The sequence below is a fragment of the Trichomycterus rosablanca genome, chromosome 8 (assembly GCF_030014385.1).
Source record: "Trichomycterus rosablanca isolate fTriRos1 chromosome 8, fTriRos1.hap1, whole genome shotgun sequence".
Lineage (NCBI taxonomy): Eukaryota > Metazoa > Chordata > Actinopteri > Siluriformes > Trichomycteridae > Trichomycterus > Trichomycterus rosablanca.
In genome coordinates, this window is record NC_085995.1 from 3,814,862 (window position 1) to 3,832,765 (window position 17,904).

A 17,904-nucleotide genomic window follows, 5' to 3' on the forward strand; every position below is an offset into this window, starting at 1 on the left:
GAATTGGACGTGGGTTTGACAATTTTCCTTCCATTTGGATTAATTTGAATTAATTTCATGACTTACTGACTAGCAAACAACATTAACTGTACTAAAGGCTTGGGTTGTGTAGCGGTCAAATGCAGTAGGTTGCCGCAGTGCCACCAGCCTGATAAGGAGCTCTACACACAGTGACCACCTTTAGGAAAGAGAAGGCCCCCTCAAAGAATCACCTACTACTGTCTGACCGAGGAGCCGACACTTGTGGTGGAGGTACAGAAAGAGCATAGTGTGTTCCTCCAAACAAACTTTCAGTAGGAATTCTCCACTGTTATATTCAGATTTGACAAAAAATGCTAGTCTGCTGCTAACAAGCCAGTTTGTGAGTGCAATGGGGAATCTGATGTCTAAACAGGAAAAAGGAGAAAATGCCCCTCAAAAAAAACCCAAAAAAAAAACCAAAACCCAACAAATATAAAAACAAAACCAACCAAAACATGTAGTTATTATTTGGCAGTAGAAAATAAGTAAAAATGAAAAAAAAAAAATATAAATAAAAATGAAAATAAATAAATAAATGCATGCTGTAGCACCCAAACTAATTTAGGAATATGCCCCCCCGTCACTGGCACCGCCGTTTAGCAAAAGCCTTTGATATTTTCCAGCATGTTTGAAATGTTTAGTCATGTATTGTCACCGCACACAGCCAATGAGTTAAACAGCCAATCAAAGCAAGAAAAAATAAATCTGAAAACAATTAAAGTATGTTTAGCATGTAATTTTTCCAGCATTAAACATTTTCTAAACGAGCTGTATCAGGCTGCACGTGGGGCAGAGGGTAGCGAAGACAGGGCTACTACTTAAAGCAGAGTATGTGGTAAACAGTATGTTGTTTAGTACACAGCCCTCGAGCTCAGCAGCTGAAGCAGCATCTTTGTCCTGCTCTGTGAGGAGCAGGATGGGAAATTAGATTCAAACATGTTATACTGAGCGATAACACGCACCATGTGAAACAGCCCTCATTGAGTCGTGTAGTGTGCACTGTGTAACATATCACAAAGGTAGTAGACAGAGTTAAAACTCCTAAGTGTTTGGTTTGGTTGGTTTTAAAGGTGTCTGTGCTAGCTTATAGACGAAACAGCTAAAGTAACGAGTCTTAATATTGAGATGAGAAAATAGTGTTGAAAGAAACTGAAAAAATAAAACTCTTTATAAAAAGCTTTACTGATGGGACTACACTGCTCAGTTTGAGCTAAATAAAGACATTTATAACAAATGCATATCATTAATATATAGAAGGCTTTCGGTCTAACTCAATACTGCAGTATCTGTACACACAAAAACACAGCTAATGGTTGTTTACTCAATCACACAGGAACACGCTGAATGTTCCTGAATGTTAAAATCGAGCTCTCCCAGTGTCTTGAATAAATGAGTAATTATATATGATGTGGTTATGACGTTATGAAGTTGTAAAACATGAAAACATATCTTATGCTGAAGTTTTGTACAAAGTTTGTATGGTATGTATGAAAAATTTGGCACCGTCATCCTTTTTAACACTTGCTGATTAAACCCGGAACACTGCCAGTAAATGAGATGAGAAATTATTTTGTTCTAGGCAGTACAAAGCACCCCGGCCATGAATTGCACTTTATAAATCAACTTCTTTTTCCATTTCTATTTTCCACTGTAGTGCTGAAGGCAGTAACACAGAATCAGACTTTTTTCTTACTAGATTAAAGTTTGGAGAATCTGGTGAAGGATTTTGGCTTAAAGGTGGGTAGGAACAAAGAGAAGATAAATAAGTTCAAATCTGAGGTCAAATTAAGGATGGTGACTAAAAGCATGCAGAAGGTGGATTTGCTGCTCCAAAATGAGTGCATCCATGCAGAACTGTTACTCATTATACACTTAGAATTCTTTGGCACTACAGTGGAAAAAAGGCCATGATGAAATGAGAACGTCGTATGATTTCCAAATCAGAAAAAGGTCTCTGTGTATCAAATACCAGTCGAGCTCAGTAAAGCCACTGGCTTTAGTTATGAGAAGCTTCCATTACTTAAATCTGAACTGAATATAGAGTGATGTGAAAAGTATTTGCCCCCTTCATTTTGCCTGTTATTGCATATTTGCTATACTTATGGATTTCAGAGCTTCTGCTACACAAACTGGACTTTAGTTTAAACACAATTTGGAACACATCATTTTATTTGTTTAAGAATTATAGTCTATCATCCCCTATATCACCCTTGTGGAAAAAAGGGTTAGTTGCTTTATTCGGCCACAGACTGAAAGTGAAAATGAAATATAATAAACTCTTGTTCAAAAACTCTAACTTTTGTTAGAAATAATAAAAGTATTTATACATATCTGGTCTATTTCATCAACTGTACTGAACTTAATTAACCTCAAGGCCACCCAAGGAGAATAGGTTCTGTTGAGCCTGCATGGTTCCTCTTAAGGTTTCTGTCTTGTACCTGTTAGGAGGTTTCCCATTGCCAGTGTTGACCAATTAAAAATAGAACTTATTGGACAATAAGTGTCTTCTTATGTCTGCTTAAAAAAAGTGTTACAATAGATGTTTTGTTAGATCATGAACCAGACAACTTGTTGTTATTAGAAGTGTTATTTATTCCACTATTTATGAGAAATTCTTTGTTTCTATTTTATTTATGCATTTTCTCACAATTTATTTTTATTTATTTTATTTAACCAGGAAATTAATGTAATTAATTTAGCGTAGTCAATTTGTCTTCCACATAGTCCGGTCATACCGCCCTAGCACAACTGTGTCTGTTGCAGGCACTGCCAATTATGGCCGCTAGATGGTGCCCAGCCGACCGGTGGCAACGCAGAGTTTTGAACCAAGGAGTACTAGCGAAATATCCTGCTGCGCCACCTGGGCACCTCACAAGAAAATTCTTGAGGGAAATGTAAGGTCATCTGGCTGTGAGCTGAAGCTGAGGTGTTATTGAATTACGCAGGAGATCAACAATCCAAAACAAATGAATCCGAATGGCTGAAAAGAACGAAAACAAAATGAACATTTTGAAGTGACCAAGTGAAAGTTCTGATCTGAGCCAATAGAGATGCCATGGTGAGACGTGAAACAAGCAGCTCATGCCTGATAACCAGCAGTGTGTCTGATATCAAGCAGTTCTGTTCAGTGACACTAGGATTCCTCCAAAGTTATGTAAAATATTAATATTAAATTATAGAAGGTCACAGTCATTTTTACTAAAGGTGGCACAGCCAGTTCATTTCAGGGTGATAAAGGTGTTGGATAGCTTTGTCTCTTAAATACATATAATTTAACAAAATGTGTTGATTCTCTTTCAGTCGTATCATGTTTAAGTTAGTGAGCCGAAATCATTTAGTGTAACAGCTATGCAATAAAAAGGCAATCAGGCAGACTTTTTCACAACACTGTATGTATACGAGATGGCACATGGGTGGCATTCTGTCCAATTTGTCACAGTTTGCAGTTAAAGTACCTGCTGATGCCAAATATAAATCCTTCCTTCCATGTAATAATGCTAATAATAATAAAAAATTATAAAATATATATATATATACGTATATGTTGGGCATGTGTGCTAATCAGTGCGGCAGTGTGCTACGAGGCCTGCTCTGCTCTATCACGCCGCTTCCTCTTTCTTTCTATTTTTCCTTTTTTACTCTCTATTTTCTCTTCCTCCTCACTGCACCTCGATGATGAAGTACTGAATGAGCACAGCGAACAAGATGGCCAGTACGACGAAACCCAGCAGCAACACAGTGGCAAACGGCTCATCGGCGAGTGTCCAGCCCTTCTTTAACTGAAGACTGTGTGAGTTGGAGGACTTGGGCTCTCTGGATGGCTCGGTGGTGGGTAGGGCTGTGCTGAGGCTGGTCTGACCCCAAAATTCGCTGCCATCCTGAATCCGACGGCCAGCACAGACCCGCAAACGACACATAGCGCTCACTGTGGAGTTCTGCCATATGTATGAGGTCGCGGAACCTTTGTACAGCTGGAAAAGAGAAGAACATGTAAAATTATGTAAAATACTACGATTCTCTGAACCTCTGCGGTATATGTAGGTCATGTTTAGGTCATTTTCATACCTGCTCCACCTCTCGGCCCCTCAGCAGTTGCAGGTTGTACACCATCGGATCTCCTTTCATCGTCTGCAGAGTCTCCCATGTTACTGCATATTTATTCCACTCCAGAAGTTCCACCTTCGGGGCTGTCAAACAAAAGTTTAAACATCAGATTGTAACAAAGGACGAAGCTGGTAGTTTTTAATTCATAGGGTGGATAAAAGAATGGAAATGTATAACAATACACAACATTTTGTAAAAGCTAATAATAATTAAGACAATTCTTTATCACCTGATCAGTTTTAATTCTTTTTTAACTGCTCTCATACAAGTCTACACTCAAAACCGCCTAAGCACACTGAGCAATTTGTGAGGTAAAGTAAAATAGAAGCTTACGTCTGAGCTGGGGTGGAGGAGATCGAGTGGTACTGAAGGTGTAGGGTGGAGAGAGAGGACCCATACCCGCCTCACTGTGAGCCTGAATACAGAACTGGTACTCTGTAGCCTCACACAGTCTCTGTACTTTAAATGTATGACAGGGGCCGCTGTAGATGCACACTGACCTGCAACACAGGAGATAATAGGTGGTGTAAAAAAGTATCTGCCTCCTGTCTGGTTGCATTTGTTAATGCATAGTCATCCCATTGAATAATTTCGAATACATCAAACAAAAAGAGCATGACTATAAACGTTATATAGCACCCATATCACCAAGCCCTCTCAATTTAATACTTGACCGCAGCACTAATGTCAGCAATGACTGCAATTGAACACTTTTTAAAGTAAATTATTATTCTTTTAATCATTTTGGTGGAATCTAAGCTCCACTTGTTTACAGAACTGATTTCAATCAGACACAATAATGTTTTTAGCCATGAACTGCTTCTCTACTGGGTTCTAATCAGAACTTCGAGTAGGCCTCTTCAACATTTTACTTCCATGTACTTTCAGCCATTCATATCCATACTTGCTTGTATTTCGAATCGTTGCCATACTGCACAAACCCATTACACCTCAGCTACAGCTCATGTACAGATGACCATGAAGTCTCCTCAATAATTTTATGACAGAGTGGATATCATTGTCTCCTCAATAACAGCAGCAAAGCATCATAACACCATCACAATCTATCAATTGTTGGATTTGCTTTTCACCAGCATTTTGCAGGCTTTGCCACCTTTAGGTGATTCCCTATTGTTCTGAGTTTCCTTTTATTTGGAGATAATGGCTTCAATTGTGGTTTTGTAGGAAACCTAGAGTCTGAGCTTTGCAACCTTGCATTTCCCTAAAAGCTTTGTTTAAAGATCTGAAATCATTCAGTGTAAAATCATTCAATACGCAACTTTTATACACCACTGTGTATCTTAACGACCAACAACATTAAATTTACTTTATTAATTTCTCTTTCATTCTGCTCGATTTGAAAGTGAGTAACTAGGCAATTACCTATCAGTGCCAGTCTGCATATGCAAACAGTATTGCTTGCCGTGGCCATTCTGGATCCGGTCTGCCCATTTTAGCTTTAAGCTCTGAGGTCCTGCCACCACACACTCCAGCGCAGGGGGGTCCGGCGGCAGCGCCCGCGTCCTCAACTTCAGCACAGAGCTGAAGGGTCCAACGCCCACACTGTTCACCGCCTGCACTCGGATCCTGTACCACAAAACATTGTATAATCACAGATTTATTTTGGTTTATATATATTATAAAATACATTTAGAATTAATTCTTCATCCTGGTACCTGTAGGTGGTGTTGGGCTGGAGCTTATCCAGTAGGTGGTAATTGGTCCTCCCGACAGACAGAGGGTGCTCTTCGCCAATGTCGATGTTATAGCTGGTGATTTCTGCTCCGTGACATGGAGGTTCACTCCAACGTACAGCCACGCTGGTGGTTGCGCTACATGACGAGTAATCAAACTGGGGCTCGGTCCTGACCTCCTGCAAACGCTCAACTGCAGCGGGGACTGAGGCAGGGGTCGTTACCATGGCAACATCACTTAAAAGGCCTGCCCCAACAGCATTGACTGCCTGAATGTTTAATCAAGACATCATGTTAGTCACTTTATTACCCATTCTTTTCTGTTCATATACTAAATGGTTAAAAGTATGTGGACACCCCATTTCATAATAATAACAAGTGTATGAAAATAATTACATAAACAGTTTGGGGAAGTTTTGGGTTCTGCTTCAATAGGGCAAATGCAAGGTCTGTAAAACATGGTTTAAAAGGTTTGGTATGGAGAAACTCTGAACTCAACCACATTAAACACATTGGGAAGACTTGGAACCTCAATTGTGAAAAATGGCCTTCTTGTCCAACATCTGTGCCTAACTTGCAAATGCTCTTTTAGCTGAATGGGCACAAATGATCATGGACACAGTCAAAAACCCTCTGGAAAGCCTTCATAGTAGAATATCAATGATTTATAATTAGGATATTGTGCATTTTCATGCTTTGGTGTCCACATACTTTTGCCATATAACATATAAAGAGCATGAAGCGACGATGAACAAGAAGACACATGAATCATTCAGCTCTAATCTGTGAGATGTTCCTACCTGGACTCTGCAGTAGTACTGGGTGCCTGGCCGCAGATCTCTGACTTCATACTGACACGAGGAACCACAGTACAGTACCTCCAGATCACCTTCATCCAACCCCCACTGCATCCGAAACTCACACACCTCCACCCCGTTACATTCTGGAACCTGTAGAAACAATAATAGAAAAATGTATTTTGTATGTTTTGATTCTTAGAAGATATGCTGGATCATTTGAAAGGAAAAATAAGTGGTGTGTAAGTCCTGCTCACCTCCCAGGTAGCCAGCACACTGGTACTGGTGTCTAATGTGAGATTTGGGATGCTGCACTGCTTGGGGGGTCCTGCGGCTGTAGAGGCCTGGCACATTTCAGAAAGAAGTCCCCACTATAGATGAAGAACACACACAAAAGAAGGGAGTACATTTAAGATAAAAGTATATACCGTACATGTAAAAAAAAAACATTTGCACTGGCCAAAAATTTGTGGACACCTAACTAAGAGCTTATGCATATCCCATGGACAATCTAAAATCATGGTCACTATTATGTCCACCTTATTAGTGGCTTTTACAGACTTTTCTGGGGAAGGCTTTGGAGTGTGCCTGTGGAAATTTGTGCCTTTTCATTTGTAAGATACATTTGTGAGATAAAAAACAAAAATGAGACAAGAAAGCCTGGCTCCAAATCTGCATCTTCTATTCCTGCTGTCTACATGGGAACGTTTTAAATCTTGTTTTTAGAATTAAGAAGACGTACCCCTGCTGCATTGCAGGCCTTCACCCAGAAGAGGTAGGTAGTACCAGGATTAAGCTGGTTCACAGTGCAGAATGGTTCTGAACCCTGGAACACCTCGTGATGGGAACCATCCACTGATTCAGCCATTTCCACACAGTACTGAGTCACGACTGCACCCCCATCACACCTCGGGGGATCTAGAAAATGAACAAAGGAATAATATTAAGAAAATTAAACAAGTTGATCAGTATTTACAGTTAAGACCATGTACATGTACATGCTCAGCCTTGAGATTTCAATGCGGTTTTTCATGCCCACCCTCCAATATTATGATTTGCTTTGAGTAATGTTATGATCTGTCAGTGTTACCAGCAGTTGTTGATGTGGCAAGAATGTTTTACAACGGCAGAGAACCCTCCTCCGCACCACCACGCACCCAGTAGGTTTGATCCCCCGCAATGTTCAATTCAAGGCTTTAACATTGCTTCTGGTTACAGACTTGATTTTTCAACCTAACCAAACAAAGTATGAGCTATCTAGTTTGCAGGAATGTGTCTGTATTGCTTCTCAACAGACCAGGACTTGGATTTGTGCTTGCGGAATAAAAGAAGTAATTAAAGCAAGAATGAAATTATAACCAAGAGTGGCTTATTAGTATGAACTAATAAATTGTGATTGTTTACTTATTTATTAACATCATGTTTTACACACATTGGTTACATTCATTGTACTTCTTTTTGTAAGGTGACAGTGCTACCCACTGAGCCACCATGCCACCCAATTGTAAAACTCTTGTATAACAGCATTATCACATTTAAGGTCCTGATGTTATACAAAATATCAGCACATTGTGAATGTGAACAGCACTCAGCTCTCCCTCTCATGTGATATTGCTAACTTCACCACATTAATCATGTAATTGCTGTATTTATACTTTTGATCCAGCAGGTTTCGTCATACAATAAAAGACAGTTGCAGATATGACTAAAGTCTTAGGACATTATATAAATTCATGTTTGTTAATGCTACCGTGTTAACATGCTCTGCAGTAACAATGCACGGAAACGTCTCTTACCCCACGATAGTGAGATCTCTGTGGACGTGGCTTCCCCTGCAGGGTGAAGCATTTGACACGGTCCAGGAGGCAGAGGAGCTATCTGCACTGAAAGGATCTCTGATGTCTGAGTGAAAAAAAAACCCATTTATTTAAACATATTCCATTATACTGTAGAGTTTTGTAATTTGCAAAACTTCAGAGCCCCTTTTACTTGTTCCCTTACCTCACTTTGTCCTCCCAAACTCTCACAGTACACCCTCAGTTGGTACCATGACCCCTCCAGCAGATCCTCACAAATGTGCTGTCTGACAGGACCACGGTACACCACGTCCCACTGGTGTTCTGCACCCACATTCAAATTAAAGTGATGTCATTAGATAAAAACCACATGCTGGCTTTAATATCATAAACCAGAAATTATGTAGCGATGATCAGTAAACATCTCTCACCATTCTGACTGAGTTCCAGTATATACTGAGTGACGGGAGAACCTCCATCATTCTCTGGTGCTTCTGATATACAAACAATTGAAGAACCACAAGACATTAACAGCCTGATCATTTGTTTTTAATTTTTTAGCTTTTTACAGAGACTAGCTCTGTTTCTACACATACTGGTCATATACTATTGGAGAGTATTCTTTAAATAAATCAGTTAACCAGTCATGTGGCAGAAGCACAGTGTATAAAATTATAGACATGTTTAAAGAGCTTCAGTTCATATTCACATCAAACTTCAAAACAAAACAATATGTGATCTGGTAAGATTTTTTGGGATTTTTTCCCCCCAAAAGTCTCTAGACGAGCCAAAAAAAATGGGTCGCAAGAAAAATAACAATAACAAAAATAAACTTGTATGGGAACGCCCCCTTGTGGAGACTTTATGTTACATCTTGTAAATCACAGTGGGACAGGGTTGTGCAGAGAGAGTAAGATGCATTGTTTGTGTTGCCTGGGTCACGTAAAAAATCATGGACAAAATGTGGGCCGTTTAAAAAACGCTGCTCTAGACTTTGGATAGGATAGTGTAAAGATTAAAAAAACATCCAGTGAGCAGCAGTTCAGACCACTTCAAGCTGTCAGTAAGGCAACTTAACACAAAGGCTATGGTAATACCACTCTTCACAACCTTATAAACTAATATACTGGTTCTTACCCCAAACAACATGCAGGCTGTGTGGTTGTGCTGTATTATGTAAAGAAGGTTTTCCTGGCCTGCCTGGTCGATCTGGTTGAGTTCTGTACTCCACCTCTGCACTCGGAGCACTGTGACCCTCCTGTCCAGCTACTGATACCTGTTTACACCACAAGAACCATTAAGCAATTAGAGAAATATAAAACACACATTGTGACAATAAGTTATGCATTAAAGTCTCCACTGTTTACTCACCCTGAATCTGTAGACTGTGAATGGTCTAAGCTCTCTCACTGTACACGACTGTTCCTCTCCTCTATACTTCAACTGAAACCCACAGCCCTGCACAGAAAAAAATCGGATTTAGCACAGGATATACTGTATATATATATATTGGTGTTATGGTAGTGTGTGGTGCTGGTCACTCACCTTTCCAGTCTCTTCCATCTCCAGGATGTAAAAGAGTGAATCTTGGCCGACTGACCCATAAGGGGAGCTCCACTCTAAATTTAGCCACGTTACACCTGCCTTCACCAGCATAGGGGGAAGTGGAGGGGCAGAGGGTGACACCACACAGCTCATCGTGCAGCAGCTCAGTACAGAACTGAAGGCACTGGATAAAAGAAATTCATGTAAATGGCACTTCACACCCGAAAACAAGCAAAATGTACACAACAAACCGAATATACAGTACATCTAATACTATGGGTGCACCTAAAATGATCAGAACGAGTAAAGAAATCAATTAACTAGGTTTATTTGCATGAGTGTCGACAATACAGAGTTGGCAAAGCATTAGAAAATACGTGAGGAAATATATTTATGGTGGGGATGTATACAAGTATTTGGTATGGAAGGGAGCTCAGTATTGTGATGGTGAGGTTGGGGGGTTAGGATGGTTACCCACTGTCTCTGAGGCTGTTGACATATTGTTATAAACAATAACAATTGCTGTATATTTCAGTAATCGTTGCTGTGTGTCCTGACCTGAGGAGGATTTGTAGTTTTTCTACCACTTACCTCTTTCCTACTTCATTTTTAGCAGCAAGTCTGAAGGCATATTTCGTTGAAGGCAGCAGGCGTGCCACTTTATACTGCTTGGCGAGGCCACTGTAAATTTCCTTAAATGCACTTTGTTTTCCCTGCTGATCAGAGCAAATCCAAAAAAAAAAAAAAAACTAAACAAATGCAATTCAAATGGTCACAAAACGTATCAACAACATTAAAATACCATCCAGCACTGAGAAGATAATTAAATATAAACAATGCGAATGTATATTCACATTGCAGATAGTTACCTCATGATATTCTAAACTGAAGCCGGTGATTTTTGAGCCGTTGTCATTGGGGGACTAAGGATGAAGAAAGCATAATAATTAATTAATTATAATAAATAATTCAAAGTATCTGGACACCTGACTTTGAGCTTGCTGAACATCCAATTCTGAAACCTGGGCATTGATATAGAGTTGCCACCTCTTTGTTGATATAACAATGGTCACTCTTCTGGGAAGGTCACTGTACAGGCCAGTTAAGTTCCCCTACACCAAACTTCTCATATGCGGAAATGCTCCTAGAGATGGAAAAGGAAAGGCACTTTCCCGAATTGTTGCTTCAAAGTCCCTAATTTATTTTCTAGAATTTATTTTATAAACCTGTGAGAAATGAGGGTGGCAGAATCACTCAAACTTGAGTAATTTAAACAGTAATTAGAAAAGGTGTCTACATACTTTTGGTGAGTCAACATTAGATTTGGAGTAAAATGTTCTCAGACTGTTATGTGTAATAGATGATACTGTGTGTGGTATCATTACCCTCCACTGAAGGCTGATGGAGGTGTGGGTTCGCTGGATCAGTCGGGGTGCTGCAGGGGTATCGGGTACACCGCCCAATGTAATAAACGTTACACTCTCTGACGGGGCACCCTTCATCGAACTGCATGCCACACACACCCTAAAACACAGTCAGGTCAGATCAAGTAGTTTTATTTATCATGTGCCTGTCAGGCCAGAGACATTTGTAGATTGAAATGTTTGTGATAAGACATAAATACGATATTTGAAAATGTGTGTGTCTAACCTGGCGTAATAATGTGTAGCAGGTCTGAGGTCACCCACCATGTATGTAGTTTCTTTCCCTCTGGAAAAGACAAAATCAGCTTTACACATCCATTAAATATTCAAACAAACACAGCCAAGGTGCTCACAAATAAGACTCAGGACTGTTGGTAAAAAGCTTTTTTTGTATTGTGTCTAATGGATATTTTAAATGCACAAAAACTAGGATGTCGGTGCAGAAATACGTGTAGAAATACAGCGGATGCAACTCAACACTCAGTCAGTGTAATTCACTAAATATTGTGCATTAAGTAAAAAACATTTTGTGCCTATTTTATTTCACCACCCAAACGTAAAATCAGATGTAATTAATCTTCTGACATGCTTCTGAAAGCAGCTTTCAGTCTGAATTAATCCTGATAACCACAGACACATTATATATATATATATATACTGTATATATATATATATATATATATATATATATATGTATATATATATATATATACATAAGCATTTTACATACATTAAATTAAGTCTAGAATAAAATAGGTCACTAGCAATCAAGTCTCCTCTGATACATTCCCATTTGAATTTCTCTTTATGCTCCTGAATTAATGTGAACTATACAGCCAAAAATATGTGAACACCTATAATTAGTTTCATAGACATTCATCTACAAAACTATTGACATTAATATGGAGCTACCCCCACCATTCAACGTGTACCCACGTGTGAGAATTTGTGAAATAAGACAGTGATGTTGGACAAAGGAGCCTGGCCTGAAATTGAGATTTCAGTTCATCCCAAAGGGGGTTGAGTGTGCCACAAAAAGTTTCTCCCAAACTCATCAAACCAAATCTTTATGGACCTTGCTTTAGACACTGAATTGGAATCAAATACGGCTTTTTATATAATTAATTTCATAAACCTCTTGGTGAAATGTGTAGCTAAAACACCTGAACTCAGTAATCAAGAGGGGTGTCCACAATCTGCTGGCTATAAAGCCTAAAACAGTATAATATAAAACATACACAAAATAATAATAATAACCTAAAGTGGTATAAATCTGTTTCAAATGTCAAAGCAGTATAAATTTCTATTATTTATTAGCTTATTTACAGTTTTATTATTTCCTTATTATATTATAATTATAAGTTATTTATAAGTTATTTTACATATACTTCAATGCTGATTACCAATTGAGGAAGAAGAAATAAATCCTTACTGGTAGACGAGTTTAAAATCTGCATCGGTGCCGCTCTGGGACAAGGCCAGCTCGTAGCTGAGCGGAAGGACAGACTGTGTATGCGAGTGTAAGTGTGTCTCTGTTTCCGAAATCAGGGGAGGTGGAGGCCAGGACAGAACTGCAGAATGTGACGTGATGTTGCTCACCTTATCAACAGTGAAAAAAGGTATCAATTAAGACTTTGTACCTAAAATAACCGGTACCTGGTATGACATGTAGAAGTGTTCAACACTTACTGTTGGTTTGCTGATGGTGGACAGAAGCTCCTGCACTCGCCTCATTTCCTCCTCAGGATCCACAACTTTAAAAATATACATAACAAAAGCATGTTTTTATTCAGATCAAGTTCTAAACTTTAGTCCTTTGTCAAAGACACAGAATAAACTTTCTGGAGCTTAGTCCTGACCTCTTAGATTCTACAGATACCTATATAGTTTGTCAATTGTTTATGGCCTGTGTTGCAAATGTGTATGCATATATACCTCACCTTTAGGATTATAATCACTGGGACTGCAGACTCTGTTGCGAACAGCGTGTTTGAGTCGAGGAGGGGTAGACGAGGACGTCATGTCCGTCCGAACTTTGCTGTACCCATTGTGGGTGAGTGGCACACCATTTGCAGAACCCAGACTTCCATTCTTTAACCTTCGCTGCAACTGCTCCTGCATTTTCACCACTCGTTCTTCATGGATGGGCATTGACACACTGTGACACATCACGTCTGGTTTCACATACACACATGCATACACACACACACACACAAACTCTTAGCCACAAGTGACATCACGTTACATTATGTGTCTTAGATTTGGCCGAACTTTGCTTCTACTTACCCTGCTCAGCGTAAACGGGAAGTGCAGGTAACTGGTGGATGTAGTGAGGGGTGTGTTCTGAGGGGTAAAACTGTGGGTAATGCAGCATGGCTGGGTGTGGTGGGCTGTATAAAGGGAGATGTGCAGGTACGGGTGGTACAGACGGGTGGAAATCCACCGTATGGGGCAGAACAAGGACTTTCCACATGCCGTTCTCCTCCACCACCTGCAGGGGGCATAAGAGACCACAAAAACAGTTCAGAACAAATAATAACGACATGATATCGACATGACATCTATATCAAATGTAACCTCTGATGCTGGTGTTGAAGCAGTCTGTTACGTTAGCTCACCACCAAGTTTCAAGTCTTAATGGTGCTACTGGCCTGATTAAGCAATCAGCTGACACAATTTGTAATGTCTAACAAACTGAAGGCTGAATAGTTAAGCTGGCATGAGGGGTGTAGAAACACATGGAGTATAGCACGTTCCTCCATATGTGTTAAAGCTCTCTGTAAGAATCAATCACTAGCCAGTGTACATAAATGGCCAACAGATTTAAATGCGGCCCACCTATGCCAACAAGGGTTTCATGCAAGTGGCAGAGGTAAGCAGAGTGGGAGTGAGACAGGAAATCAAATACAAAATACATGACTACATGATGCTGGATCAATTTAATGATGGAAGAATTAATAATACCTGAGAAATGTAACCAGGAGGCACAAAAATAGGAGGCACTGTGCCATTAGGAGACACCATGGGTACCTGTGCTGGACCTGCACAAACACAACAAACAGAACAAAACTTAATACATAAAGTACCACTGACTGCAGTGTGTGTGTGTGTGTGTGTGTGTGTGTGTGTGTGTGTGTGTGTGTGTGTGTGTGTGTACCTGTAATACACTGTAATTGACCATCTTCTGTGTGTATAGTAAATGTCTCTCCTGGATTCACCTGCACCACGACCATCTGAAAACACACAGTTCAAAATATTATGAGCACACAGTACATAGAAGGGTTTTCTTTTTTCATTTTTATGGTTGGTTCCACCCTGAAACACTGGGCACAAGGCAGGAATACCCTGGAATAGCCTGGGTGTCAATCCATTGCAGGGCTTTGAGTGCAAGTGCAATTAGGGATTGGCAGCTGATGACAATACAAAAATGATGAATTCTTTATAAACCACAATTTAACTTAAACTTAACCACAATCTTCCCTGATTATTTATTTATTAGGATTATAACGTCAAGTTTTACACATTTTGGTTACATTTATGACAGGACAGGCAGTTACTGAGTTACACAAGATTCATCAGTTCAAGTTTTTAATGTCAAATACAGTCATGGACAATTTGTATTTCCAATTCACCTCACTTGCACGTCTTTGTACTGTGGGAGGAAACCGGAGCACCTGAAGAAAACCCACACAGACACGGGGAGAACATGCAAACTTCACACAGAAAGGACCCGGACTGCCCCACCTGGGGATCAAACCCAGGACGTTCTTGCTGTGAGGCGACAGTGCTAACCACTGAACCACTGTGCCGCCCCCTTCTCTGATTAAGAATCTGAAAAAAGCAAAGTGATGCCAAGCTAACTGACGTGCTTCTGGCTCACTGTTTCCACTTCCTTAAACGTCACTAGGAAATGACAGTTGAGGGGAGCTGTGCAAGTCAATACAAGATCTGGAAAAGTCTCAGAACTGCTTCATGCTGGCCAAAATTGGACAAAAAAAGACCTGCAGGGTTTGCAGGCTCAGCTGACGCAGAAATAGTGGTGCATCATCGCAAGATAACTACACAAGTCAGAAGAACTTTGAAAACAAGTACAATGAAAACTGTTAGTAACAATTTCTAGTTAAAAGAAGAATAGATTTTGCTACATATCATTCATATATTAAATTATTTATTAATTTATTGTTTGTTTTATAACCAGTTTATCCAGTGGTCCATCAAAGAGCACACACACAAACATGCACACACACACTATTAAGGCAATTTTTAGTAGCTCTAGTTGGCCTGACTGCATGCGTTTTGATGAGTGGAAGAAAACACAGAGAGAACATGCAAACTCCACACAGAAAGGACCCTGGCCGACCGGCTGTGAAATCAAACCCAGCAAACGCACTACTCACTGCGTCGCTGTACCACCCCTACTTCAAGACATTTGTGGACAGATCTTAATCATGACATAACTTACATTTTTACCCTACTATAATTATTTTTTAAAGTGCACTAACATTCGTTGCATATGTTATTATTGCTGCAGAAGCTGTGTTTATTTTTTTCACTTCAAAAATCACTGCAACACGACAAGACCAGAGGCGTCCGAACGCCTGCATACGACCGTAGGTTATTTGAGGACACAGGGGTGAGTAGGGGCCCTAAAAAAGGAGTCTGCCTAGTGTCTGGTCATTTAATCCGTCCTTGCAAATACCCAAATTCCAGCAAATGAACACAGACAGTCAGAGCAGAACATTTCCAGGCTGGTGTGAGATTCAGCTCTGAGCAAACTCTCGTACACACACTCCACAAAAAGTGTGTTAGTTTTCTTTATGGTGTGTGTACAGAGTCACGTCTCCTTTCAACAAACACCACTGCTGCATGGGAAATGTACACCAGCCCAGACGGTACACACACACACACTCATCCAGCACTTTGTTAGGTACACATGTGGTGTCTACATTCATTAACTATTTTATAAACTTCACCAACCATATATGTAAACTTTGTGGGTATACAATTACTGATTATAGCACATCTGTTATTCTCTACATTTTGTCAACCTTTCTGTCACATATATCCATTGGACCCTCATTGATCAGATGATGTTTGGGTGGTGGACCAACTTCACGGCATGGTTGTCTGTTGTGTTTAATATGAGTGTATCAGGTGCAGCAGTGTTGTTGGGATTTTAAATACTGTTTTAACTTTCTGGTCTCTTAATTAGAAACACATACCCTGTTAGCACTGGTTTTAGATTTGCAAGGCTCCATAGCTCAGTGGTTAGAGCACTGGTCTTGTAAACCAGGGGTCGTGAGTTCACCAAAATTTCCCTTCGGGGATCAATAAAGTAATCAATCATACAGGAGCATTTTTTTTTCATGCACAGTGGGTGTTAATCTTCCTCTGGTCTTTTATCAGTGGATGCCTTTTTGATCACAGGACACTGGACGCTTTTTATTTTTGGACGGAGCACTGTTCTGTTTCCTGCATCTCACTTATTACAGACAGTGGTAGCTCAGTGGTTAAAGTACTGGACTTATATTCTGAAGGTTGCAGGTTCAAGCCCCACCACTACCAGGTTGCCACTGTTGCCCTGAGCAAAGCCCTTAACCCTCAATTGCTCAAAAATTGTGTTCAGTCATAATTCTAAGTCGCATTGAATAAAAGCGTCCGCTAAATGCCGAAAATGTTTAAAAAACCCAACAACATTGCTGCAGCTGATACACTTACGCCATTAAAACACAGACTAGGATGTTATTGCCATGTTAGTGTCATTGCAGTTAGCATTTAGACAGTGGGATCCTATTTGTGGTCCTTTTTGACTGATAAATGGGGAACAGGCATTATTTTTGTTAATATGTGTATTACTGTATAGACACACACTTGATCTGTATGGCAGTTGTAGGACAGTTGTAGCCTAGCGGTAAGAGTACTGGGCTAGTAAGCAGAAGGTTGCTGGTTCAAACCCACCACTGCCAGCTTGCCACTGTTGGGCCCTTGAGCAAGGCCCTTAACCCTCAATTGCTTAGACTGTATAATGTAAGTCGCTTTGGATAAAAGCATCTGCTAAATGCTAAAAATGTAAATGTATGGTAGGTGTAGCTTACATAACAATCAATGAATGTACCTCAGTGTTATACGTGCTCAGTGAACGTATATCTCAGACTGCGCACCACTATTGCAGCACTGGGACAAGTTTTCCATTCCGATCGGATCAGAGAGCGAGAGCGAGATATAAAGTCAGAGGAATGAAAAGAAAGAATGGGGGAGGAATTGGACGGGTGCTGGTTTGGAGAGGGGGGGCAGTATGTTTGGAATGCAGGATACAGACTGTGGAAGAGGGGCAGAAGAATGTGCGGAATGTGCCGACCAACCCCCAAAGCCAATGCCATCCCTTTTATTTCTGAGGCCCCGAACCAGAGGTGCAGCTAAGAAATAAAGAGAGGTGAGGAGGAGAGGGGAGAAAAAGAGGAAACTGGACGGGGGTGGAAAGAAACGATGGACAAAAATTCAGTTAAGAGAGGATTTGTAAACT

At 40.2% G+C, this 17,904-nt stretch overlaps 1 protein-coding gene across 1 annotated transcript in view; it reads right to left on the bottom strand.

The window, feature by feature from the left end:
- Nucleotides 1-1,190: 1,190 nt before the first annotated feature.
- LOC134319297 (fibronectin type-III domain-containing protein 3A-like) overlaps nucleotides 1,191-17,904 on the bottom strand; it is a 32,045-nt gene continuing 15,331 nt past the window's right edge. Inside the window, exons 3-26 of the mRNA XM_063000386.1 lie at nucleotides 14,539-14,614; nucleotides 14,346-14,422; nucleotides 13,668-13,872; nucleotides 13,322-13,555; nucleotides 13,071-13,135; nucleotides 12,814-12,980; nucleotides 11,608-11,667; nucleotides 11,343-11,481; nucleotides 10,827-10,880; nucleotides 10,549-10,673; nucleotides 9,958-10,141; nucleotides 9,784-9,870; nucleotides 9,550-9,688; nucleotides 8,844-8,906; nucleotides 8,618-8,736; nucleotides 8,413-8,518; nucleotides 7,359-7,534; nucleotides 6,874-6,987; nucleotides 6,620-6,769; nucleotides 5,802-6,088; nucleotides 5,509-5,712; nucleotides 4,459-4,625; nucleotides 4,087-4,208; nucleotides 1,191-3,992 (exon numbers count right to left, since the gene is read on the bottom strand). Of these exons, the coding sequence (XP_062856456.1) occupies nucleotides 3,681-3,992; nucleotides 4,087-4,208; nucleotides 4,459-4,625; nucleotides 5,509-5,712; nucleotides 5,802-6,088; nucleotides 6,620-6,769; nucleotides 6,874-6,987; nucleotides 7,359-7,534; nucleotides 8,413-8,518; nucleotides 8,618-8,736; nucleotides 8,844-8,906; nucleotides 9,550-9,688; nucleotides 9,784-9,870; nucleotides 9,958-10,141; nucleotides 10,549-10,673; nucleotides 10,827-10,880; nucleotides 11,343-11,481; nucleotides 11,608-11,667; nucleotides 12,814-12,980; nucleotides 13,071-13,135; nucleotides 13,322-13,555; nucleotides 13,668-13,872; nucleotides 14,346-14,422; nucleotides 14,539-14,614 (3,432 nt within the window). The 3' untranslated portion in view covers nucleotides 1,191-3,680. The remainder of the gene's footprint in view (nucleotides 3,993-4,086; nucleotides 4,209-4,458; nucleotides 4,626-5,508; nucleotides 5,713-5,801; nucleotides 6,089-6,619; nucleotides 6,770-6,873; nucleotides 6,988-7,358; nucleotides 7,535-8,412; nucleotides 8,519-8,617; nucleotides 8,737-8,843; nucleotides 8,907-9,549; nucleotides 9,689-9,783; nucleotides 9,871-9,957; nucleotides 10,142-10,548; nucleotides 10,674-10,826; nucleotides 10,881-11,342; nucleotides 11,482-11,607; nucleotides 11,668-12,813; nucleotides 12,981-13,070; nucleotides 13,136-13,321; nucleotides 13,556-13,667; nucleotides 13,873-14,345; nucleotides 14,423-14,538; nucleotides 14,615-17,904) is intronic.